The 25,441-nt window shown below is 50.1% G+C and overlaps 10 protein-coding genes across 10 annotated transcripts; 4 read left to right on the top strand and 6 right to left on the bottom strand.

Annotated features, from left to right (window-relative positions):
- Positions 1-736: 736 nt before the first annotated feature.
- B0J16DRAFT_357381 (uncharacterized protein) lies at positions 737-2,358 on the top strand (the record flags this gene model as incomplete). Its single annotated transcript, XM_046129538.1, has 2 exons — positions 737-1,071; positions 1,164-2,358. The coding sequence occupies 2 exons, from the start codon at positions 737-739 to the stop codon at positions 2,356-2,358; spliced, it is 1,530 nt and encodes a 509-aa protein (XP_045980015.1).
- A 526-nt stretch (positions 2,359-2,884) lies between these two features.
- B0J16DRAFT_346922 (RNA polymerase) lies at positions 2,885-4,096 on the bottom strand. The gene is made up of 3 exons (XM_046128508.1): positions 3,898-4,096; positions 3,704-3,786; positions 2,885-3,641 (listed from the first exon to the last, which is right to left on the bottom strand). Exons 1-3 carry the CDS (start codon positions 3,991-3,993, stop codon positions 3,116-3,118), a joined length of 705 nt encoding a protein of 234 aa, XP_045980016.1. The 5' UTR covers positions 3,994-4,096; the 3' UTR covers positions 2,885-3,115.
- Positions 4,097-7,498: 3,402 nt separating this feature from the next.
- On the bottom strand, positions 7,499-8,190 carry B0J16DRAFT_387273 (uncharacterized protein; the record flags this gene model as incomplete). Its single annotated transcript, XM_046131658.1, has 2 exons — positions 7,499-8,042; positions 8,102-8,190. 2 exons carry the CDS (start codon positions 8,188-8,190, stop codon positions 7,499-7,501), a joined length of 633 nt encoding a protein of 210 aa, XP_045980017.1.
- Positions 8,191-8,615: 425 nt separating this feature from the next.
- Positions 8,616-9,142, top strand: B0J16DRAFT_322922 (uncharacterized protein; the record flags this gene model as incomplete). Its single annotated transcript, XM_046125738.1, has 2 exons — positions 8,616-9,002; positions 9,062-9,142. 2 exons carry the CDS (start codon positions 8,616-8,618, stop codon positions 9,140-9,142), a joined length of 468 nt encoding a protein of 155 aa, XP_045980018.1.
- Positions 9,143-10,278: 1,136 nt separating this feature from the next.
- On the top strand, positions 10,279-12,379 carry B0J16DRAFT_346932 (P-loop containing nucleoside triphosphate hydrolase protein). Its single transcript, XM_046128509.1, has one exon. It carries the CDS (start codon positions 10,458-10,460, stop codon positions 12,177-12,179), a length of 1,722 nt encoding a protein of 573 aa, XP_045980019.1. The 5' UTR covers positions 10,279-10,457; the 3' UTR covers positions 12,180-12,379.
- A 127-nt stretch (positions 12,380-12,506) lies between these two features.
- Positions 12,507-15,312, bottom strand: B0J16DRAFT_290817 (S-adenosyl-L-methionine-dependent methyltransferase). The gene is made up of 3 exons (XM_046124266.1): positions 15,265-15,312; positions 14,999-15,207; positions 12,507-14,938 (listed from the first exon to the last, which is right to left on the bottom strand). Exons 1-3 carry the CDS (start codon positions 15,283-15,285, stop codon positions 12,628-12,630), a joined length of 2,541 nt encoding a protein of 846 aa, XP_045980020.1. The 5' UTR covers positions 15,286-15,312; the 3' UTR covers positions 12,507-12,627.
- Positions 15,313-16,548: 1,236 nt separating this feature from the next.
- B0J16DRAFT_387276 (uncharacterized protein) lies at positions 16,549-18,412 on the top strand (the record flags this gene model as incomplete). The annotated part of the gene is made up of 3 exons (XM_046131659.1): positions 16,549-17,672; positions 17,723-18,014; positions 18,068-18,412. 3 exons carry the CDS (start codon positions 16,549-16,551, stop codon positions 18,410-18,412), a joined length of 1,761 nt encoding a protein of 586 aa, XP_045980021.1.
- A 293-nt stretch (positions 18,413-18,705) lies between these two features.
- Positions 18,706-19,392, bottom strand: B0J16DRAFT_387277 (Cupredoxin; the record flags this gene model as incomplete). Its single annotated transcript, XM_046131660.1, has 2 exons — positions 18,706-18,976; positions 19,034-19,392. 2 exons carry the CDS (start codon positions 19,390-19,392, stop codon positions 18,706-18,708), a joined length of 630 nt encoding a protein of 209 aa, XP_045980022.1.
- A 2,423-nt stretch (positions 19,393-21,815) lies between these two features.
- B0J16DRAFT_346937 (uncharacterized protein) lies at positions 21,816-22,363 on the bottom strand. Its single transcript, XM_046128510.1, has one exon. It carries the CDS (start codon positions 22,215-22,217, stop codon positions 21,927-21,929), a length of 291 nt encoding a protein of 96 aa, XP_045980023.1. The 5' UTR covers positions 22,218-22,363; the 3' UTR covers positions 21,816-21,926.
- Positions 22,364-22,956: 593 nt separating this feature from the next.
- Positions 22,957-25,318, bottom strand: B0J16DRAFT_171250 (P-loop containing nucleoside triphosphate hydrolase protein). Its single transcript, XM_046122418.1, has one exon. The coding sequence runs from the start codon at positions 25,255-25,257 to the stop codon at positions 23,044-23,046; it is 2,214 nt and encodes a 737-aa protein (XP_045980024.1). The 5' UTR covers positions 25,258-25,318; the 3' UTR covers positions 22,957-23,043.
- Between the last annotated feature and the right edge of the window lie 123 nt (positions 25,319-25,441).

The raw sequence follows: 25,441 nt of genomic DNA on the forward strand, positions 1-25,441 counted from the left end.
AAAGACTCGGCCATCAACCGCTACCGTGCAGTGCAGGACAGTAACTTACTGTGCCTTCCGGATAGCCAACCGGCACCAATCGATTCGCCGACACTCTCGCCTCCGCAATATCTTGGGACCTGCTACGGGCACCTTGTTCGCATCCACTCTTCCCTTATCTTGACTTAATTATCCTTTGAACTCTGCCCTGTCTTCATCCTGTTCTATTTCCAGGCCTCCCTCCCGCTCAGTTTTGGTTTGTTGGCTTTTTCTTCAGCCATATTCGGGATATATCGATGCGTCTTTCCACAGATCGGCGTAACTGACATATACGCGCATCTAATTCGGTCCCGACGCTTCCCCGACAACATTTTCCCCGACTCCAGCGACTGTTCTGACTGATCTCATTCTTACTCTCAACGACGCGGCTCGATTTGTCGCCCAGCACCGCCAGCTCAATTCAAGCCAACCTGCCGAATTATCAATTTTTACAACCCGAAAAACCCACGATTTTCATGCATTCGTCGCTTGTTGAACCGTTGTTACCAATAGTCAACTGCCCCATTCGGCAACCTCATGTTGAGGTGAATTATCCAAGTACTTCGAGGTCGAATACCGACCCAACGTCACAACATTTCCAACCGCCAACACCAATCTAGTCGCAACCTTCGACCAAACTTAAGCACTCTACGTTCGCTCGTTACCTCGCTCGTCGAGCCCTCTGCGGAGGACGACGGGCGCGGACCGGGTCGCAGACATGGCTCTCTATTCAGATCCTCCAACCCTCCGCGAATTCAAGTATGACAAGCCCACTCTGCTCGTCTGTTGGTGGGCGACATCATTTTGTACACTTATTATCCTCCTGCGACTTGCTGGTCGCTTCATTCGCACTGAACGGCTATTTACCGAGGATCGTGTCGCCGCTCTTGCCTTGATCCCTCTGTATGCTCGCATGGCATGCGTTCATTACATACTTGTTTATGGGACTAACAATGCACAATTTGATGGCGTTGAGCTTACTGATCAACAGCTACGTCAGAAGGCTATTGGCAGTGGCCTTGTGCTAGCCAGTCGGATCTTTTACGCTGCAACGTAAGTGACATCCTCCACTATCTATGGCTTTCGTCACTCGGAAACTACAGGTAGTGCGCAAAGTCATGGACCTCATATGCTAACTGCAACAGCTTATGGATACTCAAGTTCGCAGTGCTCGAGTTCCTTCACCGATTGACGCGAGCTACGTGGGAACGAACTTGGCAGACATCTTTATATGTCATTCGCATCATTCTTGCAGCTACCTTTGCCGCTATAGTCATCAGTGACTTTGTCGAATGCCGACCTTTCAGCCACTATTGGCAAGTTCTACCCGATCCTGGCGGTCAGTGCCGTCAAGGTTATGTACAGCTTCTTACCATGGCGGTCTGCAACGTCATTACCGACCTATTGCTCGTTATCTTCCCCATTCCCATCATTGTGACAAGTGGAATGACGATCAAGAGGAAGATACAGCTCGTACTTCTCTTCTCCTTGAGTCTGTCCGTCGTGGGGGTAACTCTTTACCGGGTACCACACATCATTGACGAGCATGGTCGTCAGCAGTATCGGTCTCTTTTGGCCTCGGTTGAGCTTTTATTCGCCACTGCAGCAGCCAACTCCCTGGTACTGGGATCGTTCATGCGGGACCGAGGTATTAAAAAGCAAAAGTTCCGTCGTTCGTCCGTCGCCGAATCACTCGACCCCTCACTCAATCTTCGCCGTCCAACTTTGCACCGACATTGGGGGAGTGATGAAGATCTTGTGCGGGATGTCGGTATGACGGTCGATCCGGAGCTGCAAGACCAACCAGATAACTCCAGCGAGAATGGTGCCCTACAATACACCCCTGCCCCTCTTGTTCGGAAGCTGGATCAGGATCTCGAGCGCTGGCAATTTCCACAAAGACAGCGCAGTAACGCAGAACACAGCGACGATTCTCTCATACAACACGATCCACTTTCTCAATCGAAGAGCGAAAGCAGCCCGGCGCCGAGAAGAGTGTCTTTCTTTGACGTAGGTGGCCTACTTGATGTTCCACCGGAAAGTTCTGGGAGTTTGCGAGCAAACAGCCGCGATTCATCCAAAGAGGACTCGGCACAGTCTTATACACCTCCTGTGCCTTCTTTACCAGCTAGTTCGGGTGGATTCCGTCGAGGTTCGACTGCGTTACTTCAGGACCTTGGTGGTCTTTTTGGGCCTACGAGCACAAGGCAAAGTCGATCCAAGACCAAGTATGGGGGAACTGAACTCCAACCGATACCACAGTCCCGCCAGGAGTCGCGCCAAGGCAGCAATGTGCATTCTGGGACCGAACTGAGAGACCCTGGTGGGCTCTTGACATGAAACGGCGATTGCTATTGGCATGTGCCGACTTCTTTAACAACACATCGGTATTTTCACCTGGACGGTGTTACGGCGACAATATTACTTCCATTGTCGATTTTTTGGGACCGTGGGCTTCATAGATATTGGCGTGGCCACGGCGTTTTTGCAACTGGCATAGGAGTCATATATGGGAGGGATTCTTTTATGTTTGGGTATATGGGAACCTCAAATCGAGGCCGGATATGGGGACTGGGGTTTAAGCACAATCACAACGATTGTTTACGATTTGCGGACCTCACATGGGTTCTTCTATTTTCTTGTTTGGATGGCATGGATATTGGTTATATATACCCGGCGAAAGCCAAGTTAACGTTTAATGGCATTGATATGAAATTTCGAACATTGCTCTTCAGAGCTCGAAAGAAACAAGAGACTTCATGTGGCGTAAGCATGATCATATTGTGTATAAAGTTGCCTACTAAACGGCCTCTAGCATTCACACATGTTTCGTAAGGTCTGAGCACTGCGCAGTAATTTAGCACATGGGTACACCGGACAATGAATAGAAAAGCCTTCATATAAATGCTTGTATTCTTTGGTTGGCTTTGCCGCAGCGCAGCACAATTTAGATAGAACCCCTGAAACGCCAGCTTTTTAGAATTTCATGTGCAGTTTGACGCCCCCGTCCTCGTACCAGAAGCCCTTTCTTTCCCTCGACCAAACCAACAGCTCAGATCTTTGACACAATCTTAAGACAGTCTTTCCAATTAATTATCTACACGCACAATCGGTAACTGGCATAACGACCAGCTGTTTCACTGTTTCGGATGATTTTGACAACTTGGCCTCGCTTAAGGCCTAGGTAGCGAGCGACAGGATCCTTTTGCAGGATACGGGGAAGTTGTGTCTCCTTCAAGCGGTAGCGCTTGAGAAGAGCCATCTTTTCCTCACGAGAGAGAAGAACGTGCTTGGGGACAAGCTCGTGGTGGGTAATGTTGACGAGCAGATCGTCCTCGAGGAAACACTCAATCTTCGCAAGTGATTCGACGCTGGCGAGCGACTTGCGGGCGGCGGGCGAAAGAGGGACGTGTGTCACCATAATGCCGGTCTTGTAGTTGTTTGAGATCACGTATGAAGCGAATTGTCGAATCTGGCTGACACCGAAGGTCTTATCCGCGAGGAACTCAACCCAGATAGGACCACAGTCGGCGACGGGATCGGGGTTCGCAGCTGTCACAGGTGGTGTAAACTTGCGAATCATGTTTGTGCTGGGACGCGCCGAGAATTGGAGTTTGGCGCGGCTGTAGTCGATGCTGTTAGTTGCATGGTTTCTTTGTTCGAAGCCACGAGCATGGTCGCTTACTTGATGGATCCGTCGGGGTTGCAGTACTCGTCGCGGAAGCGGTCGAGAGAGATCTTGACTTCCTCCTCAGCAAGCTCGTATTCCTTGTTATAAAGTTAGTAAAATGAAGCGCGGCAGTACAGCAGAGCGTCGCGACTGGGTGGGTTGCGCGATTCTACTTGTAGTCTATCATAAGACTTTTAAGACAAACATACTCGGTCCGCGACCATCTCATGGACGGTTCTCCATGCCCGCCAAAGTCGGACAACCTCCTTTGACTTGGCGTCTGTAGGAACTTGATCGATATCCATGGCGATTATAGATTAAAAGGGCGATCTGATTCGTGATGCTGGTGGTGGAGCTGATATAGGCAGACAAGATGGTCGTGATCGCAGGCGTCGTCAAAAATGTTTCTTTCGCAGCCTTGCATCGTCGCCGCAAAAGTCCAAACTTCTTTGAGCGGGTCAGAGCGCGGATAGAGTCATGTGACTGATCAGACGCCACAGACAGCTTACTAGCCACAATGGAGCTCAAGGTTGATCAAGGTGGGGCGGGAATGTTACCCCTGGCGCCAGTGCTTGGAGGCGCCGGAGGACCCTTCGACTTCAGGCGGTCCATAGGTGGCCTCGAGGCTCGCTCCCTCTTCCAGCGAGCGCTAGGGGAAGGATGGACCCGAATCCAAGGGAGGGGCACCCTAGAACGACCAACCCGACAATTGTAATGAAGGAAAGAGACAGCTCAGTCAAGGGTGCACGGGCCCCAACGGGGAAGAGCAGGTTGCAAATCAGAGCAGGAGAGACACGGGTCCAGAACCTTCGTAGGGGCAGGTGGTGGAATTACTGCAAGCTGGCTGCACTGCACTGCGCTGTACACCTAGGTACTGTACCGTACTGCGAAACTTAGCTATTTTTTTATGTGCTGTGCAGTTGGACCTTCCATTTCCTTTTTCCTCTCCTCTTTTTTTAAACCCTTCCCACTTGATCTCCACGTGTCGTCCTATCCTCACCTCTACTCTTCCTCGAGCAGTCTCGCTCCTGGTTCTTAATATCTTGCCCGCCTCGTCTCTGTCCTGTTCTCTCCCCTCATCATAATGGCTGAAACCGCAACCACTCCCGCCGCCCCTGCGGCGGAGAACAAGCAAGCTCATGTCCGACCTACGAAGCCTGACGAGGAGGTCTTTAAGAAGGAGCTCGCAAAGGCCGAGAAGGAGCACAAGGCGTCAATGGACCGTCTGGTATGACTTCAATTCCTCTCCAATTGTGTGCGATATGGCTCGGCTATCGACATAGGTCCCACACATGTGGCCTTGTGTAAAGTTGAGCCATAAGGGGTTGACATTGGCTAACTATGGTTTGTCTCTAGGCCGCTGTGAAGGCTAAGATTGATATTGCTATGCCCAACAAGAACAAGGACCAGCCCAGCCCTACCCAGCAGCGACGACAAGAGCTCATCGCTCAGGCCAACGAGATCCGACAGAAGCAGGCCGGCGGAAAGAACGCCCGCACTGGTAAGCTCGATCAGATCAAGCGTCTCGATGAGCAAGTCCGAAGCCGAATCAACGAGCAGAAGGCGGCCAAGGCCAAGGTCCCTTACAAGAGTCTCGAGGATCTCGACCGCCAGATTGCTACTCTCGACAAGCAGGTCAACTCCGGTACCATGAAGCTCGTCGATGAGAAGAAGGCCCTTTCGGACATCTCTAACCTCCGCAAGATGCGCAAGAACTTCGGTCAGCTCGAGGATTCTCAGAAGCAGATCGATGACCTCCGCGCCAAGATCAAGGAGATCAAGGACAGCATGGACGACCCCGAGCAGCGTGCTTTGTCTGATCAGTACAACAAGATCCAGGCCGAGATCGACACTATCAAGGCTGAGCAGGATGAGGCCTACAAGAGCCTCTCCAGCCTTCGTGACGAGCGATCCAAGCTGCAAGCCGAGCAGCAGGAGAAGTACACCGCTATTCGCAAGCTCAAGGATGACTACTACGGACAAAAGAAGGCTTACCAGGCCTACGACCGTGAGGCACGTGAGGCTCGCCGTGAGAAGCAAAGGGCAGAGCAGGAGCGCTACCACCAGGAGCGCAAGAAGGCTGAGGCCGAGCGCCGCCTTGCTGAGGCCAGCGACCCTGCCTACCTCGATGAGATTCGCCGTGCCAACAGTCTGCTCCAGTTCCTCGACCCTAACCACAAGGTCGAGAAGGGTCCTCTCATGGCCGACACTGGACTTGGTGCTCAAGCTCAGCGAAGTGTTGACGACTCTGCTCTCAAGGGCACCAAGCTTCTCCGCAAGGAGGATCGTGATGAGGAGTACGCCCCTGCTGTCAAGAAGGGTAAGAAGGGCAAGAAGGGTGGTGCCGGTGGTTCATCCAACAAGTTCAACGTTCCCCCTGCTGTCGTCGAGGACTGTGCTGCCATGGGCATTGACCCCCCTATGAGCTCTGCCGATATCCCTGCTGTCGCTGAGAAGGTCCGCGCCAAGCTTGACTTCTGGAAGAACGACCAGGAGACTCAGACTCAGCGTGTAAGTTTTCACCTCAGAAGCTCCTGTGGAAGTAATGCTAACCATTGTTTCAGAACATCGAGAAGGCCAAGAAGGAGATCGCTGAGCTCGAGGCCGCTGAGGCTAACGGAGACAAGGTCGAGCAGGCTACCACTGACCTGAAGGAGACTTCTATTGCTGATAAGCAAGAGTCATAAACCTCAGTCTTGACTCCAATATGATGGCTCGTCGGTTAACTCCCATTCCGTCGATGCCGGGCCCTAAACACACACACCCATGCGCTCCCTCACTTCACATTACTCACGATCTATCGAAACTCTCTCTTGGCGCTCGCACTCGATATGTTGAACCAAACGTTGTGCTTGTGTCAAACGTTGTTCAAAAGTTGTCCGGCCCACCAACTTTATTGCGCAATGCTCATCTTTTCTCCCCCTTTTCTAAACATCATGTTCGAATCTAAAAAGCGCTTTCTCGTGCTCTTTTGTAATTAGGCGCTATTTCTTGATAAATATGCGCAAGGAAATGACAAAAAGTTGGTTCAATTCGGTGATGACATTCGTTGCATTGTTTATTATCAGTTGCGTGACATAACTCTCGGTTATCGGGTCGCTTGCAGATCGTAACCCCAGGGTTGGATCAGTTGACTTTGCTTATTACCGCTCATGCGTGCATAGATTATTGAAGTCATGAGAAGCTAAGCTTGCATGGTGATTGAGTTGGGCACACATCGGGCATTTGCGCTGATGTACCTCGTCGGCTTATTGGCTTTGCTGCCTCTCTCTTCTCCCTGCTTCTTTCATGCGTCTATTTGTGGCAGACCAAGTTACAGTTGGAAGTTTGTAGACTGCATATCGTCTTACTGCAGCAGACGATGTGTTCACCGGCATTAGCCTCCGTTCTTTGGCCTATCGCCACGACCTCAGCTGTCTTGCAATGCTTGCCCCTCTTTCCAACAATTACCCGCAGTCCATCATGATCGGCTGTGAACAATTCTGCTCACCGTCACACATGCCTGTACTAAAAGAATTATTGTGTCTCGTTCATAATTTTGCCTTCAGTGGCGTGGTATTTTGTAATATCAGATACACAAACAACAATGCCCAACTTTGTAACACCCCAAATACTCCAAAGCAAAAATTCAAGCCAGGAAAAGTTTCTACTCGAAGACAAATGACATCGTCAGTCCAGGTTTCAAACCCGCCATGAATACTCCACGCCCTATGCATGTGATGGTCGTGATGTTCGTAATCGTAATATGATTTTTGTAGTATCTTCAGCACCTATGAATGCCCAATTATTGTATCGACAATTTGTAGACATCTAGTACGGTGGAGGAGGGGGAGGATAGTTGTAACCGCCGGGCATTGGCGGTGGTGCACCGTAGTTAGGTCGTCTCATTCCTCCAGGGCCAGGAGTTCGGCTTGATCGGGTCGGCATAGGGGGAGGAGGCTCCTGATGCATTAGGCCTGGGTCGCGATATCCTGGAGGTACGACTGCGCCAGCGGCGCCAGGAGGATTATTACTGTTTCGGCGGTTTACTTTTCGCGAACTCGATAACTGGCCCAGCGGCGGATCCTTAACGGCCGGTTCGTCCTCCGCCGGCAGTGTAAGCTCAACAAGTCCAAAGAAATATTCAAGTACTTCCGGATAGCGCTGCACGCTCGCCTGCCAATCTTCATCGATCCCGCGCTTCAATGAGGCTTGCGCTTCAGCAACTTGCGTCGGATGAGGCGGGGCATGATAATAATGATAGGCGTGGGCGTTGATTCGATCCATATGCGCAGCATGGGCGGTTTTTCGTTGATCGGTAAGAAGGCGGAAGTATTCAAGTATGTAGTCTTGCGCATGACCTCGCACCCAAGAACTATAAGGCGATTGAGTTAGATCTCCGTCGGCGCGTTTCGAATAGGAAGAGCTATGTACCGTATTTCAGTATATATGGACCGCATCATACGGTCCTCGGCTTGTTTGACAGCAACATCGAGGCCCTTAGCCTCACACTCACATGCCATATTGGCTGGAGCATGGCATATCGCGCAGTCAGGATCCATCCTGATGACAGACTTGCCAGAATATGAATATCTTCTGGAAAACATCTTAGCTGAGGTATCAAGCAAATTGGATTACACAAGGTTGAAGTGGCAGCCGCAGTGCGGGAGAAGGGCAGGTAAAACAATATTCATCTACGGTCAACTCATGACAACAACGTGAGATCCCCCTCCAACCCCGCAGACGACCTTCATAAAGCTGTGCGTGCGTAGGGAAGAAGACCAGCAATGGCAAAAGCAAACAATGGATGGGTAGGTAAAAGTGGCAGATGCGAGGGCAGAGATGTCAGAAGAAGGTTAAAACGGACCTACTGTGACTAAAAGGCAAAAGCCGTGTTAAAGTCGATTGACAGCCGTGGCGGTAAGAGATAACGACACCGGGTTGCAAAATGGTATGGTTTGTCCGTCGAGCATCAGCTTGGGGAAGGAGACCAAGCACCTGTTTCGCTGGAGCTGTATGTGTCCTGCAAGCAGCAGCAGCTCTCGGGCTCAAGCTGGAATGGAGGCCGAGGGAGAAACTGAAGAGCGAGCGAGATGAAAGAAGTCGCGTGGGGAAGGTAGCGATGTGGAGAGATCGAATGAGAACAGGCGGTCCACGTCTACAGTCGTGGCTCGAATGCGGGACCACGGATCGTATGCAGGCTGGCCCAATGGCTTCGAACTGGTACCAGGGAGGGGTCGACTACAACGAACCGTCGTTGAGCAATTGTGCGGCTCATGTACTGGAGTTAGGAAGGGTGGTGTTGACGGACAGTAGCACCACAAAAGATGGAGGGGTGAGTGGGACGCTCGCAATAGAAATTGAAGACGAAAGTTGATCTAGACAAAGTCGTAGTTTCCCCCAAAACTTGACGAGAGGTGTTGTGTAGCAGAGGCGAACGGAGCTGGATCGACCGGCGAACTTGAAAGAATGTAAGAGATATCGAAAGTGACAAATGGGCACTCAATTGGGCTGGGAATGGTAAGCCAGAAAGAATGTCACTACCGAGGATCAACGAATAAAGGCCAGGGACAATCGTAACGTGAGCCCCAGCAGTGAGCAGCAAGGCAATGCAAAGAAGACGACAGAGGCATCAGAGCACTGGAAAAGCTAACGAGCGAAGCACAAGAGGCTCTGTTGTCGATTTATCCACTGCTGCAATACTGATTCACCGCATTTTGGCATCCGCAAGCGTCTCTTGTTAAGCTCGGGAAGCTGGGGCTAGCTCCATGCCTGTCGAATGACAACGAACACCAGCCATGGACCATTCCGGGTGAGCTGCATGATGCCGTCGGATCGAGAAGAGGCGAGACGAATGGGTTAGGGAAGTGTCGTCGAAGAATCGCTACCATGTATGTATTGAGACGTTCGTCTTGATTTTCTCCATAATATGATATGCATGGACTCGGCGGTCGGATCAATGGTTCGAAACACGTCTGAAAGCATGGTTATGTTTGTTTGTACGTATGGCTGCTGTACAGTACTGCACAGCGCCGTTGAGGTCCGTCAGTGAGATGCGTCGGTTAGTGGCGATCGGCTGCAACATATCGGACGAGGACGGTTGGCGCAGTACAAACATATCTGTGATGGTCAGGCGTCGTGTTTGATTGAAAATGAAGTTGCAAGAGAAGAGATGAGATTACAGATTTCAGGCTGCCTCGTTGCACTGCCTTGTTCATTTAGTCCTAGCTGAGACCTGAGGCATGGATACCAAACAACCTGGAACTTCTGGAGGGCAGTTACTGCCGCTCTTTACTGAAGTACTCTTTCCCTTTTTGGACTTGTATAAACACACCTTCTCATGATAAGAAATTTGGAAGGTGCAGAAGATTTGTTTAAATATGACCGACCTAAAAGTTGCAGTCGCATTCATACAAAGGTTCTGTCTAAGACCAAGAAGGGAGTGTCAATTACTGGTGATACTTGCAGTTATAAGTGCAGTAACGCCCATGTTTGTTAATTTTTCTTGATTTCTATTCAAAAGCTTGAAGGGAATTACTTGTTTATTCAAGAATTTAAACAATCTACGATCAGCTAACTGATACAATTAATCGTCTCATTTCCATACACAGGTTTGTTCTAGATATGGAAACCCGACCTTCGACTTACATCCAACCCAGTAGGCTCTTATCTTATCAGCATGGTAGGCCTGGCAAATTTCAGCAGCTAAACATCATCGATGTATTAGTGCTTGGATCACTCGACTATTCAACATCGACTCTGCGACAGAAGTTCGCCCAATTCCTCGATCATGGCTCCGCGGTGCCCGACCGTATCTTCGACTTTTCTCCCATTTCTATACCCATCAATCTTCCTATCAAGACACACATTGTCTGGCGCATCCGCTCTGCGACGTCGATATAACTCCACCATAAACGATCTTCCAGAATCACGACTGAACCCCGCTCCTGACGACTATGCCTCCCCAAGTTTCTCTGACAAAGCTTTCCTGACCTTGTATGCTGGTCGCGGTGGAAATGGCTGTATCTCCTTCTTGCGCGAAGCTTATTTAGCTGAGGGTCCTCCCAATGGCGGCGACGGTGGCCACGGCGGTAACGTCTATATCCAAGCAGCGCATGGAGAGACCTCATTGCACAAGTTGGCTCGCAAACGCTTTGTGCGAGCTGGTCGCGGAAAGCATGGTCAGGGAAGTGCAAAAGGCGGAACACGAGGAGACGACATCATCATAACTGTACCCGTGGGGACAGTCATCCGCGAACTGGAGCGCGAGGATCCAGTTGCTGATGAAGAAATGGACATGCGATTATGGAATGCTCAGCAGAAGCAAAAGAGACGTGAGGAGCATCAAGCTGCTATAGAAAGGAAGCGGAGGCATGAAAATGACGAAGAAATCTACGAGGAGGAAGAGGAGCTTGAAGAAGAGGAGGAAGATGAAGAGAACCAGGACCCTGAGCGTCGCAAGTGGCTTCTATACCCCGGACTATCCAAGACTGATGTCAAAAACACTGTGTTCCCGAAATTGCCAAAGCGTACTCGGCTACTCAAGCAACCACCTCCCACTATCAGTCTGGATCTGTCTCGACCTACCCCCACGCCAATCCTCCTTGCGACAGGTGGTATTGGTGGCCTAGGCAACCCTCACTTCACCTCACGAGCGCATCCTCGCCCAATGTTTGCCACCAAAGGTGAAGAGGCCGTTACCATGAAGATTGAGCTCGAACTTAAGCTGCTTGCTGATGTCGGCCTCGTTGGTCTTCCTAACGCTGGAAAGAGTACTCTTCTTCGTGCCATCACAAACAGCCGCACTCGAGTGGGCAACTGGGCTTTTACAACGCTTCAGCCCAACATTGGCACAGTTGTTCTCGACAAGTACTCTGGCCGTCCCACAATCAAGAGCTATCGACGCTATCCTGCTCAGCTGGGTCTGCCAGAGGAGGTTGAAACTGAGCCGCGCACCCGCTTCACCATCGCTGATATTCCCGGTCTGATCGAGGGAGCGCATCTTGACCGTGGTCTTGGTATTGCTTTCCTGAGACACGTCGAGCGTGCTGGTGTCCTCGCTTTTGTCATTGACTTATCCGCTGGTGATGCTGTGAAGGCGCTCGACTCACTCTGGCGCGAGGTTGGACTATATGCTCAAATGCGTGACGAGGAAGAGGCCGATCGAGCAATCGATTCTAATATCGATTGGGATATTACATCAGATCTAGGCGGCCCTTTGAATTATTCTCCTGAGCCTGAAGTTGACCAAAATCCAAAGCCCAACCAGGGATTACAGATTGCTGCAAAGCCCTGGTTCGTCGTCGCCACAAAAGCCGATTTGCCAGAGACGCAGGAGAACTTCAAGGAGCTCAAGAAATACCTCGACGGCATCACAAAGGGCGAGAAGCCACACCCAAGTGGTGTCGAGGATGCCTGGACCAAAGACTGTGCCGTCATCCCCGTGAGCGCGATCAATGGCCAGGGTGTTGATAGGATTGTACACTGGACTGTAGGATTACTAGACGAGTAGAGCATGTGTTTTAGACACATTATGGCCAAGTGCCAGATTTGTAACAATAGAGATCTATATACGTAAATAAGGCATGGTCAAAATGGAGCGAGGCTTTGTATCTCCTGAGCATATGTACTTCAATCTTTATGAGAATCGTGTTGGACTTTCTCCGATGTGGGCAGATCATTTGAAGTCATCTTTGTTTAGGTAGATAGAAATACTGAACCATCTCATATAACGAGGCACGTACTTACAAACAGAGAAATCATCCCCAAAGGCTTAGAATAACAATAAATTATCCTAAGTGCTGATCTAAACTAACATAAGGTGCACAAATTGTTTCGTCTCTTATGCTATGTGGCACAGGGGTATTATCTTTTATATCGACATTCATCGTTGTCATGATTGAAATTTGTAAATAACACCGAACTAACATGAAGCAATTTTACATATTGGAATATCTCATTTATGCAGTCTCAGGTTTTTCCTCTGCCTCAGCCTCCTTGGCAGGTTCTGTCGCAGACCCTGTCACGATTTCCATATCGGCAGGCTCCTCGGGTGACGGCAAATCGGCGACATCAACCTCATCCTTGGCCTCCTCGGTAGCTTCAGCGGGCTTTTGTTGGTTCTTTTGCGCAGCGATGTTGATGAGGGGAGATGTATCGTTAAAGATGCGCAGCAACATAGCGGATCGATCCTCCTTGGGGAGCATAAGGTTGAGCGAGTGGATGCTCTTCCAGAGAGGCAGAGCCATACGTTCCCTGAAGTCAGGGTCTGTGCCGTCAGGCTCAACGCGCAAGACAGCGCATCCCATGCCCATATCGCGAACGCGCTCGCCAATCTCGTCGAAGCGCTCGTACTTTCCTTCGTTGATGCGAGGGAACATCTCGATGAGGAGCTTGCGGAATGTCTCCTTGTTGTGAAGGTGGACAACACGAGGCTCGCCAACGTAACCCTGCAGGATGGGCATACCCTCGGCTTGGATACGCCACCTGCAAACATCAGCTGAAGGAGCATCCTGCTTCATGTACATACGGACACCGCCGTGAATGAACTTGATACCGCGACCTTCGTTCTCGGTAAGGATATCGCGGAGAAGGGCACTAGTGTAGTAGATGGCCTTAGCAGGCTCGCCCATCTCATTTCGCACCATGTATCGGTCGTCGGGGAATCGCTTGGAGATGTGATAGAACTCCTTAATATTCTCAACGGTGGCGTGGCCAACGTCAAGGTATTTGAATGCCTCCTCAACAGGGCCGTTTCGGCGAGGCTTGGTAGCTTCCTGGCTAACGGCAACGGGAGTCGCGGCGGCTGAAGGCTCAGTAGAATCAGTCTTGACCTTCTTGGCAGGCTGGTCTTGAGCTTCCTCGGTCTCGAGAGGACGCTTTCCGTTAGAAGAAGCATCATCCATAACAACATCCTCTTGCTTCTCTTCGGCAGTAACGGGTGCGACCTCGGTCTTCACCTCGGCCTCCTTGACTGGCGCCTCTTCGGCCACCTTCTCGCTGGGGGTAGCCTCAGCAGGGGTCTCAGTCTTAGCAGGCTCCTGCTTAACCTCCTTGCCTTCCTTCTCGTTCCTGGCCTTGAACTCAGACTTCTTCTCGAGGACTGTGATAAAGAAACCACCAGTATCCTGCATGTGAGGGTAGACTCGCATGCAGCGCTCGAGGGGCAGATCGGCACAATCAGAGCCCTCAAGTCTAGGGAACATGGTCTCGACAACTCGGCCGGGAATGACGCCCTCGGCGTTCTCCTTAGCAAAGTCCTCGACCTCCTTCCAGGAGCTCCAGATCCTAGCGCTCTTATCCATGATCTTCCAGTCCTTCATTCCAGGGGCTCGCTTGAGGTTAGGGAGCTCGGTACTGCAGTCGACAATCTCAACATTCTCGGGGCCACCACATCGCTCAATGGCAGACACAACGACGGACTCGTTCTCGACAGGGTTCATACTGCAAGTAGAGAAGACGACTCGGCCACCAACCTTGAGCAGCTGCAGAGCACGGACAAGGATTCTAATCTGTGTCAGATGCAGACCAAGGGCGCTACCGGGCTGCCAGTCCTTCCAGATGGTTGGGTTCTTTCGCAGAGTTCCGTCACCGGAGCAAGGCACATCAGCCAGGATGCGGTCAAACTTCAGGTAGGTAGGCTTCTGGCCATCCTTGCCGGGGAGTCTGATGGATGGGAACTGGGTGGCATCGTGGTTCGTAACGAGAAGGTTCGGGGAAGAAAGTCGCTTGAGCTGGTGAACGAGCATGTGTCCACGCTTGTAATCGGAGTCGTTGGCGACAAGCATACCAGTGGCTCGTCCAGCGTCGCTAGGGTCGGCTTCGAGATCGGCCTCCATCTCCTCCTTGGTCTCGGCACCTAGATCCAGACCATCCTCCTGGGCGTAAGATCGGAGAACCTTGCGCACGCGGGCCTCCTCACCCTGGTGGATCATCTCAAGCAGTTGCGCAGCCTTGCTTCCAGGAGCAGCGCACATGTCAAGGACGGTCATACCGGGGCGGAGGTCCATCAGCATAGGGGGAATCATGCTGACAACCTCCTGTCGGCTGATGTTTCCAACGCTCGTCTCGGAGACCAGGAACTTCTGGAATGCGGCGAAGGGAGGGAACTTGCGGACGACGTTCTTGGGGGTAGTCATCCACCAGGCTAGGTCGTCAGGGTACCAGGGCACGGGCTGAGGAGGCTCAACGGGTCGGCCATCCTGGTGCTCGATTTTGACAATCTCGGGGATGTAACGAGTCTGTAGAAGGCTCTTGACAGTAAGAGCGTGACTAGGCGCAAAGGTTAGCAAAGAGTCTATTTTCGCGTCAACGCGATTGCGATTTACGTACCCCTTGGAGCCACAGAATCTGAAGCTGTTGGGGAGCTCGCGTCTCAAGGCCTCCCAGTAGGCGTTCTTTTCCTCCTCAGGCAGCTGCAGAAGGGTATCGTAAAAGCGCTGCAGCTTCTCGTTTTCCTTGGGGATAGCAGGATAGTCTCTCCAACCACCTGAATCTCGTGCACCACCTCGGCCACCACCGCCACCTCTCTTGCCTTTTCCCTGTAGAAGTCAGTGTCAGCATGTCAATTGGGGCATGTCTGGGGCATAAGGTCGTACTCTGAAGCTCTTTTTACCCATAGTCGCAATGTGTTTGAGATGGTTAACAAACATTCACAGAATGCGACAAAAATTTCGGCCCTTACTATGGGCTAGAAAAAAAATGCCCCGCCTGCAGCTACTCGGACGCGCTAGTCTGGAACTTACCTGCAAGGTTCAGAGTGGGTGCCCGGGTTCATCATAACTGCATCCGTACGTACTGTACAAGGGGAATTAGGTATCCTCCAAAGCTTAGGGTGTTAAAATAAAGTAAACTAAGAGCCAGTCTAAGCTTCCATAAAGTAGCTAAACAATTTACAATTTCGTCCCTTAGGCTCTGGCAGTTACCTTACCTAGGTAACTTATAATCGTGCACTAATAAACATGTGACGGTTGATATCATGATTATGTTCGTCCACTCACAACTGTCAATAGCTGTCGTTGCAATAATTGCTTGGCTTTCATTGTGCTCTGGCCGGTCCAGCCCTCCTCCATATCTTTACTGGCTGAATATCGTCGACGAATCAACCTCTCAATTGTTCCAGGTCATTGGTTCCTTAATCTCTCTTCGATGTACATATGTATTGACTTCTACACCTACAGCGAACCTAGCTCTGATGTTACAACTCGATATGTATATCAAACGGCTCCTTTCTATCGATTGAACCCACAACTGTGCCTCCCACTCAAACACCAGTAATCGTGCGAACCTTAGATCGATCATTTTACTAAGAAAATAATTCTCTGTCCGATTTATAAAAGTTGTGTTCCTTGTTCGTGGCTTTGTCAAAGTTACAAGGCGAGGTCTGTGTCTGGCAAGCCGAAGCCGAAGCCGAGGCCGAGCGTGCCGATGTTGGCCTATATCGGATTGAAACCACCAAGCCATTTATAACTCTTCAACTTCTTCGTTCTCATGAACCTACTATGTTCTCCTTTTAATGATTCAATTCGTTCAAAAAGGTTTGAGTTTTGTCTCTCTAATCGTCCCTAGCCTTTGCTTCTCAATATATCTCTCAAAACAGACCAACTTCGTCAGAAGGTCACACCACTAATATCATGAGCGATGCTTACACAAAATCGCCTAGACGTCCAAATGGACGTCCAGAAGCCTGCGATCAATGCCGGTCTCGAAAGGTTGCATGCGATCATAGACGGCCCAATTGCAAGAGATGTCAAAAGAGGGGAGAGACTTGTGTCTACACAACATCAACATCAAGAACTAGAGTCACACCAACGAGTCAGGCAAGTCCAAGATTACTGAGCCCATCGGATTCAGGACTACAAACACTGCATTCAACTACACCCATGATACGTGACTATGCTTTCAGCCCTGGGTACCTTGGCTTCACGAGCTACAACTCTGCTTTCCAAGGTGCCCGTGCGAGTTTATCTGTTCCAGCGACAAGTCCAGACTTTATAGGAACGGATACTCCAAGTCCTGAGAGCGAGGATATATGTCTACGGAAGCTACCATTACCAACGCAGCAGATGTGCCTTGTTGTTCTGCAATGCCTCCCAGGGCGGCCAGAAGCGCACATGATTTTCCATGACGAACCAGGCCCCGAAACTACAACTTCTTGGTCCCATGTAGCTGTATCACGGATCATCACATCTCTGCGGCAGCTGTTTCGGTATTTTGAAGGAAGCGAGTCCTTTGACGAGAAGGTCGCCGATTTTCTATGCCGCAATACTGCTCGGCCAATACAAGATACATTTGACAATTTCGATGACTGGATAGCTCAGTTCTGCGGATCGAATATCCGATGGGAATCAATAGGTCTCTTGTGGGCACATGTTGAGGGACTCTCAGATGCGTTATCAACGTTAAAGTATCGCCAGCTTCAGTGGGTAGAGGGCAAGCAGTCTTCCTTGGTCTCACATGAGCATTTGCACTATTGTATTGAGATAACGCGTCAATTCACGGCCGGAAACGATATGCTTCTCGATCTCTGTCGCCGACATGCTGCTCTTGCGACTTTGGTCTACGGCGATGCTAGTCCAGTATACTGGAACGCACACAGTTTGTGTATTTCAATGCTACTGTTCCTCGGCCTCCATGCTCCAGGTGAGACTGACAAGTCTCAATCAAAGCCCGAAAAGCCGTCGTTCTGTGTCGAAAATAGACGGTTTATATACTGTTACATCTTTGCAAACGACAAATCTATGGTTACGTTTACTGGCAGACCTCCCCTCCTCAGCCGTCGATATTGCTCATCACGGGCTCCTTTAGACTTGTCTGATAGTTGCTTGGTATCAAAAGAAACAATGGTAGAAGAATTTATGACTTTGGATCAGAACGGCTGGAATACTAAGGGCGAGATCCATGCCAATAGTTACATCCGATCTCGATTCTTGAGGTCCTATCTCTTTGACGAAGTGGTAGAGATTGCACTTGGTAATGAAGCCAATGTTTCACTTGATTATCTTCAGTAAGTGGGATGGTAAACGAGGGCTATGTCTATATGCTAAGACGACACAGAGACATCAAAACTCGGGTGAGCCGGATGTTCTTCGAACAGCCATCGCATTTGATTTTCAAGTACCAGGACCTCGATGATCCCGATCTTGATATAAATGTCCTTTACCTAAGAATATTGCTCTATCTAAGCCATATGAGAGACATCTTCGTGCTCGAACGGCTATTGCTCCAGCATGGGGCGGTTGACGATGGCTCCTTGCTGACAACTAGTTTTGATTTAGTCAAAGTCACGGTCGTGCTTTGGATACACAAGAATCGATTTGCTCCTATGAGGCGTAATTTTGAATGGCTGGTAAGAGTCTATAACTTCTACCGTTGAGAATCTGTCTGACTAGGTATGAACAGTTGGTTGCATATGCGGCTCCTGGCGGTGGCATTCTATGTCAAGAATTACTTCAACCAACCTTCTTTGGCGTTCATCCTTTGAACCCTGCCCTATCACGCTCAACCATTGTACAGCAACTAAGCATGCTTGTTGCGTTTCTTAACTGGGTTGGGCCTGGCTCACCAAACAGGGTTGTTTGCGGTGATTGCGAGACCATTATCCAGCGGGTGCTTGATGAGCACTTGAACGCTTCGCCAACCAATAATACGAGTATAGAGCCATTGGGTCCAGGCTTTCCTAATTCTTTAGGGTTCAAATTTGAATTGCTTAATACGTTTGATTGGTTAAACAACATGGAAGGATGAACTTGCCGATCTGGAACTTAATAGACGGCATTGCTGTGCAAGACATTAGCTGTCTACAGTTGTCTGCTTTTATTTCAACTCTTTTGAGCAGAGTCGCTCGAAACACATTCATAGTCACTGGTGATTTATGGGAAACTTTGTGCGAGTAAAGTGGTATCTATATTATCATCTCTCCCGTAGGAAGTCGTCTATACGCTCATGTACAAAGTCCAGTGGCTAGTCTAGCTAACTTAGACAATAAAATGCCTCCAGGGCATGAATCATAAAACACAATTGACTGATACACAAGGTATCTACATCATCAGTCCACCGAAGAGACCAGCCATGGCCATGCTGGCGGCCATCAGACCCCATCGGATCTCGCCGCGGGCCTCGAGGCCAGCGTTGGCATCGGAAGTCTCTGTTGAGGAAGCGGCGGTCTCAGTGCTGGAAGCAGTGCCTGAGGGAGCCCATGTGCCGGTGGCAGTAGCGATCTCACCACCACCAGTAGATCGGGGAGCAGTGCTGTCATCAGCCTCCTCGGCGGCCTTGGCGAAGTTCTCGTAGGTTCGGTTTCCGCTAGTACTGTTAAGCTTGTTAGTATATATGGAATCTTTACTGCAGAGAAGAAGTCAAACTTACGGAGCGTTGATAGCACCAACCATACCGTTCTGGCAGTGAGCGCCAACAGCACAGTAGTACCAGATGGGGTCCTCAGAGGTAACGTTGAGGGTGAAGACCTTGTCGCTCACGCCCTCCTTGACATCCCAAGTACCACTGAAGAAAGCAGTGCTGTTGATGGGTGCGCAGGGGTTGGCAAAACCGCTCTGAGCGACGTTGTGGGTTCCCTTGTAGAAGCGGAATTCGACGGTGTCGCCCATCTTGGCTGTGGTCTCAGCGGGCTCGAAAGTCAGACCTCCATCTCCGACCTTGACAACGTGGTTGGCAGCGGAGACAACGCTGGCGGAGAGAGCGAGAAGAGTGATGGGAGAGGCGTGCATTTTGGTGGTTGTGGTGGTTTGTTTGGTGGTGGTGATAGTTGAGTGGTGGGTATGGGTATCTTTGTAGAGTTGAGATGAGAGTGCGATGTTTGATGATATTTCGATAAACCAATGTTTCTTCCCATCCTCTTTATACTTATTCCAACTCATCCCAACAGACTGCAGTCAACATGTCAAGCCTGACCCCTGCCACGCTATAACCATCCAGATACAACTGCCAAAAACTCTCTTACTAACCTCAAACAAGGGTGAAGCACAGGGTCAATGTCGGCCGCCCACAGCCTCAGCCACGCCCACTCGGCATATGCATCAAATCTATCAGTTCGGATGGTTTGATACTCCGACCTCAATTGTTTTGGCTTTCGGCTCGGCGGCGCTAGATCAAACCAGACGTTAAACGAACCCGAGACTTTTGGTGTAGCACTGCCCAACCCCATGTCGCTTAGCAGTGATACATACGAAGACAATTAATTAATCTTCAACATCGGCAACGCGATGCCGAAGAATAGCTCGCCTATACGCGCCTTGTTATACTGCCCTGTTTCGAAAATGAATAGTTTCGAACGCCGCCTCCCAATTAGTACCCGGGACCGTCTTGGCCTGAGCCTCGGTAGGAATTGTTATAGGGCAGGCTCAATAACTCTCCATAGATCTCACAGTGAGATTCGAAACAGGAGATGACCTGCGCCGTTTTCGTAAACGGGTCAGTCGGGTTGAAACTCCTTGGCTTAGTTAACAGCCTGTATTATGGCGTTTCTATTGCCTGTGCCTGTGCTTGGTTCAGGGTCTAAAAGTTTCAAGTACCGGGGCTAGTTGTACCCCAGATTTTACCCTTGGCAGTCGAAGTATCGTTAGCCTCTACTCATTCTCGTACCTGTGTCACCACCATCTGTTTAAGCGCTATCAAGCCGGTAGGAGGAATTACGAGTCTTCGGAATAGTTACGTGTTCTGCGACATCATGGGTCGTTCTAGACCGGAGGCCTCATATGCCAACAGTAATAGCATCAAGTTGAAGTGTTGCGATATTGATGACTGCAGTCTGCCATGCGCGCCAACAAACAAGGATCCAATAGTAAGGTTCATCCAGTAAACAATAAACTCTGATCAGCGCGATCTACCTCTCAACATGGCATGGCAGCCGTTCTAATGCCAATTGTGGATTCAATATTGTTGCTGCGACCCCAAACTAAACAATGGCTCATTCTCTCCACATCCATTGTACCACGAGTACTGCAACGCTTGATGTTATCAAAGTCGGTGAGATGCCCTCCAATTTCCAACCCCAGAGAGACTATAGTTATATCTCCTCTATTGCTATGAAATATCAGATCTATTATGACGGTTTGGCCTAGTTCTGCTTGACATTCTATCCGTAATATGCCCAAGTGAGATGTCCTACCCTACAGTCATACTTTTCGATGTAAGCTATGATTTAGCAACACCTCGCTTCCGGGCACAGGTCTCAAAGTGGAAGCTGTAAGAATTAGACTTCACACTTGTCTTTGCAGAACCGCAATCAAGCATCGTCGAGCAGGGACGTACGTAGGCCTGCGCCACGACTGACAGGTTTGTCAGGTTTTAGTAAATATTAGCTAAGTTCTTGACCATCTTCAACATTGTAAAGCTACGCTTTCCGAGGAGAATCATGATCGTAGAAATGTAAATATCCCACTTGAGGCCGAAGCTAGAAGGCCAAGCCAAGTCACATTGAAGTTATCGCCAAGTAAACGTCGAACTTAAAGGAGATGAAACTCTCCACCTGCGACCAAGCAACCAGGCCCTGACATCTCGGATCTTCCTGCTCCCGAGCGCATCGCCGAGTCACGTGCTTTCGTGGTGCGCTAAATTCTGCCAGCGCGTGCCGCCTAATCACTTGCGCACGGACCAGCCAAAGATTCTGCCTATATAATCTCGGCTGCCTGCCAACCTTTCCTCTTCTTTTTCTTTTCTTCTTCATACTTACCTTGTTCCGAGGAGGCCAGCTCATGAATTGGCTTCCTCAGCATGGAAGGCCTGCATTGCACATCGCGGAGTCGTTTCCATGCTCTATTGTCCTTCGGGGCCATAGGGGGCGTAATTTTTGATTTATAACCTCTTTCATTATGTGCTTGGCTTGATGCCGGGGCATGAAGAAGGATGCTTGGTCGTGTAAATGAATGTATTGTGAATCCAAACCGTGTAACGGCAAACCCTGCGTTGAATTGATTTGCCTGCGCATTCGCGCTTTGGTGTTAAATGCTCGTCAAATGTGCGTGTTGTGATAAATAAGAAGATTAGACGCGCGTCGCATGTGTGTGTGTACCGGCAGATTGGAGCACGATCACGGTGTTGCATGTCGACAACTCGAGGAACGAGAGTAGGCGGGACAAGTACGTGTCACATCATCACAAGCGATCCGTTCATATACAGTACAGTCGTGGGTAGTTATTTTGTATTGATTATTGATACAATTCCTGGTGCTTCCAGTATTACAATCTCCATCCCCATATTATCGTGGTATCGTCTCTGTTGTTGATTTGTCGTTAATCATAATTTATCGCTTCTTCCACTGTCCAGCGTCCTCGACGCCCTTGGAAATGCTGTCAAGTCCTCCCTGGACTCCAGTGCCGATGTTGCCAACAGCATCGCCGATGGGCTGTCCAGTGCTGCCGGTCGCTGAGGTGACGGTATCGCCAACACCGCGAGTCGCAGCTCCAGTAACGTTGCCGACTGTGCGGCCGAGGCCACCGACGGTGTTGCCCAATGTGCTGGTGAGGAAGTTGGCGGCTCCTCCGACTGTGTCGCCGACGTTGCCAGCGGCACTCTTGTTCTGGTTGTTGTTCATAATGGTGGTTTTGGTGGTGATAGATTGGTAGTGTTTGTTTGTCTTGTTTGAGGTTTGAGACTGAGGCTTGAGATCTTGTAGATTAAAGATTAAGACATTCGATTTCAGCGGAAGGAGTCTTCTCTTAAATGCTGCTCCTCATCCCCCTGGAATCTTTCGAATATCTGATGCATGTAAATCACCAGCCAAGTTACATCACCGCATGACGTCAAATCCTGCGAATCCCTCAGCTTCATTGGGTCGAGCTCACAGCATCAGCCACACAACTCTGACATCCCTCCCTCCCGCATCTCTAAAATGACGTTCCTCGACACATAATTACGCATTCCGGTGTTTGAGAGGCATGCAAAGGTGGTTCTGTCCGGAATTATTATAGGGCAGCACGACTATCGCTAGCAGGGCATCTACAGAGAGTCCAGACAATGCTCGTGGTGAGCTTTTGATGTCATGCATCTTGAATCTTGGACCTACAGGACCCTTGAAAGAGGCCACACACCTGCCAAATGTGGCGCACTCGTCCGTTAGCTGTCAGTCCGTGAGGCTGTGACTGGTCAACGATAGCATCACAACATCGTTGTTGTGCAGCTACGGCACTTCGATTCGCACTCCGAGATCTCTGCGTGATGCAGGACAACTTGAGATGCAGCGTCATGGTTCCAGGATGTTGGCACAGTCATGACGTTGGACGCGTATGTAAGAGGGGACAACGTGTGGAAGGACGAACAGAGAGAGGTGGAAGAAATCATCATGGACATGATCATCATGTCCGGCTTTTAATGTAGATCTAAACTCAAGCTCAAGCAAGGAATGCCGCTATACCCAGTATCTAACCAATATTGAACTCGTCCGCCGGCATATTCATCATCATCATACTCTTCTTCCTGATTATGTTCTGGTTATGCCTCTCGTCTCCCACAGCCTGGCCCGGTTCCTTCTCAGCACCCTTATTCGTCCGCTTCTTAGTCTTCCTCTCCACACCCTGTCCAATGCCGCCGGGCGCTTCTCTCAAGCCGTAACTCTTTGCTGTGTGTCCCAGGTGTAGTTCTGTAATATCGAAATGCTTCCTTTCCTCCTTGGTATGCGTAGCATATGCTCTGATATGGGACTTGAAACCTTTTCGAGCAAGTTCTAGTCGGTTGGTATCCTCTAGCAGGCGCTGTTCGATGTGTAGCTGGAGAGTCTCCGCCTTGTCATGGAAAGATTGCCCATCTTCCGGTTTCGCTGTCGTCTCTACTGGGAATTCGAGCTTGCTCATCATTCCCTTTTGCAGGATCGAGTCGTAGGATTGCGGTGTTGGCGGTGTTGACTGCTTCAGTAGCTCGATATATCCTTCTTCGGTTCCGGGAAGGAGGAACAGCAGAGCGTCACCAGGTCTACCAGCACGAGCAGTTCGACCGACACGATGAATATGATCGGCAAAGCTGAATGCGGGATCGTACTCGATGACCAGATCGACCGAAGGAATATCCAGACCTCGAGAGGAAACATCAGTGGTGATTAGAAGGGATGGCGATTTGCAAGCCGAGAATGATCGCAGAGTAGCAGTACGGATAGGTTGGGATAGAGATCCATGCATTCTGTGGAGAACAACCTCAGGGCTCGCTGGAGAGGTAATGTATGCTGCCTTTGCTACTGTCTTCGAAACCGATTCTGCGTCCTTGGAAGATGCTACAGGTGCGTCGGTGCTGTTAGGATCCCGTAGCATTTCGTAATGGAAATCGACCGAGTCGGCACAAGAAATAAATATAATCGCCTTCATCGTCTTGCCGCGCTTGGAGAACGTAGCCTTGAGGTATGCGATGAGGGTAACGAGTCGTAGCTTGGCTGGAACCACGGAGTAGTACTGATGAAGTTGCGCGGGCGCCTTCATCTCCTTATCCACATCGAGCTCCATCTCCTCCTTCTTTGCTGCCAAGAATGTCGCATCTGCCAAACTCATCTCTCCAAGCTTCTGCACGTTCATCTTCATGGTAGCCGAGCATAGTACTGTGACTCTTCGTTCCGGTAGGGCCTTGAGCGGTGTTCCGTCGGGTAGCGTGTCCGATGGCTCAACCGCCTTGAGCGTTGTAATAACCTTCTTCAAATCCTCCTCGAAACCCAAGTCCATAAGTCGATCACCTTCATCAAGAATCAACCATCGGACAGTGCTGAGGTTAAGCGCCTTGGTGTTGTCGATATGATCAGCGAGTCGACCGGGGGTAGCGACCAAGAAGTTGACACCCTTTCGTATACGAGCCTTCTCTGCCTTCTTGGACTCTCCACCAGTAATCGCGGTCGACACAAGCCATGGGAACGGTCGAATCAGCTTCTCGAGGACTGTATGAACCTGCTTGGCAAGCTCGCGAGTGGGCGCAACAATAATAGCAAATGCGCCAGAGTCTCGATGAATCTGGGCTTTACCCTTCTCACTCAGTTGCAAAACGCGATGTAGGACAGGCAAAAGGTAGGCCAACGTCTTTCCGGAACCAGTTTCGGCCTGGACAAACGCATCAGAGCTGCTCGTCAGCATGTGAGGGATGACCTTGTTCTGAATAGCCGTAGGTCGCTCCAGGTTCATCTTGCCAAGTTCGTCAACCAGTCGGGCGGATATCGTCAAGGTACCAAAGTTAGCAACATCTGATAGCGGCGCATTGGTAGCTTCTGGAGCAGTCCATTCCTCCTGCTTCTCTTGCACCTCTGTTGTTTGAGTAGGATTGAACGAGAAGAGACGTGAGATAATCTGTTTTGGCTTCCCATCGGGGTTTCGAGGCGCTCCGTGGCCATCGGCGTCGAATTGTCTTGGTCGCGAAGCATTTCTGTTGGCCGACTTGTAATCAAAATCATCATCAAAGTCATCATCATCTGTCCTTTGTCGTTTTGAAGACCTTCCCTCGTCGGTTCCATCTCTTGAATGTTTGGTCTGAGTCTGTTTCCCAGACGCTATCTTTGTTGACCTCTCGGCCTGCTTCCTGTCGCGCCAGCGTCCACCCTTAAACTTGACCTGGGGCTTGATGGGACCAGACCCCAGGTCGAAATTGAGCAGCATTCCATCGTCAGCCATTGTTGCGGTGTTGAAGTTGGTATATAGAGACTATACGTGGGGCTTGCGATATTCTCGATACATTGAAGAAAAAAATATTAAGTGGAGAACACTATCTTATCGCTTATCTTCTGATAACACACATCGACCGCGGTCTAGACCTTCTCCAGGATTTACATACAATGTTACGGGATTGCTGATGAAC

The sequence above is a fragment of the Fusarium flagelliforme genome (assembly GCF_020744385.1).
Source record: "Fusarium flagelliforme strain FIESC 12 MPI-CAGE-AA-0113 chromosome Unknown B0J16scaffold_6, whole genome shotgun sequence".
Classification (NCBI taxonomy): Eukaryota; Fungi; Ascomycota; class Sordariomycetes; order Hypocreales; family Nectriaceae; genus Fusarium; species Fusarium flagelliforme.

Excerpts from the sequence above, each read along its gene's own strand:
- B0J16DRAFT_346922 (XM_046128508.1), bottom strand. The coding sequence starts at position 3,993 with ATGGATATCGATCAAGTTCCTACAGACGCCAAGTCAAAGGAGGTTGTC. Across the intron at positions 3,787-3,897 it reads ATGAGATGGTCGCGGACCGA|GAATACGAGCTTGCTGAGGA; the intron begins GTATGTTTGTCT and ends CTTTATAACAAG. Across the intron at positions 3,642-3,703 it reads AACCCCGACGGATCCATCAA|CCGCGCCAAACTCCAATTCT; the intron begins GTAAGCGACCAT and ends CATCGACTACAG.
- B0J16DRAFT_346932 (XM_046128509.1), top strand. The coding sequence starts at position 10,458 with ATGGCTCCGCGGTGCCCGACCGTATCTTCGACTTTTCTCCCATTTCTA.
- B0J16DRAFT_346937 (XM_046128510.1), bottom strand. The coding sequence starts at position 22,217 with ATGAACAACAACCAGAACAAGAGTGCCGCTGGCAACGTCGGCGACACA.
- B0J16DRAFT_290817 (XM_046124266.1), bottom strand. The coding sequence starts at position 15,285 with ATGGGTAAAAAGAGCTTCAGA. Across the intron at positions 15,208-15,264 it reads TGGGTAAAAAGAGCTTCAGA|GGAAAAGGCAAGAGAGGTGG; the intron begins GTACGACCTTAT and ends TGACTTCTACAG. Across the intron at positions 14,939-14,998 it reads AGATTCTGTGGCTCCAAGGG|TCACGCTCTTACTGTCAAGA; the intron begins GTACGTAAATCG and ends CTTTGCGCCTAG.
- B0J16DRAFT_171250 (XM_046122418.1), bottom strand. The coding sequence starts at position 25,257 with ATGGCTGACGATGGAATGCTGCTCAATTTCGACCTGGGGTCTGGTCCC.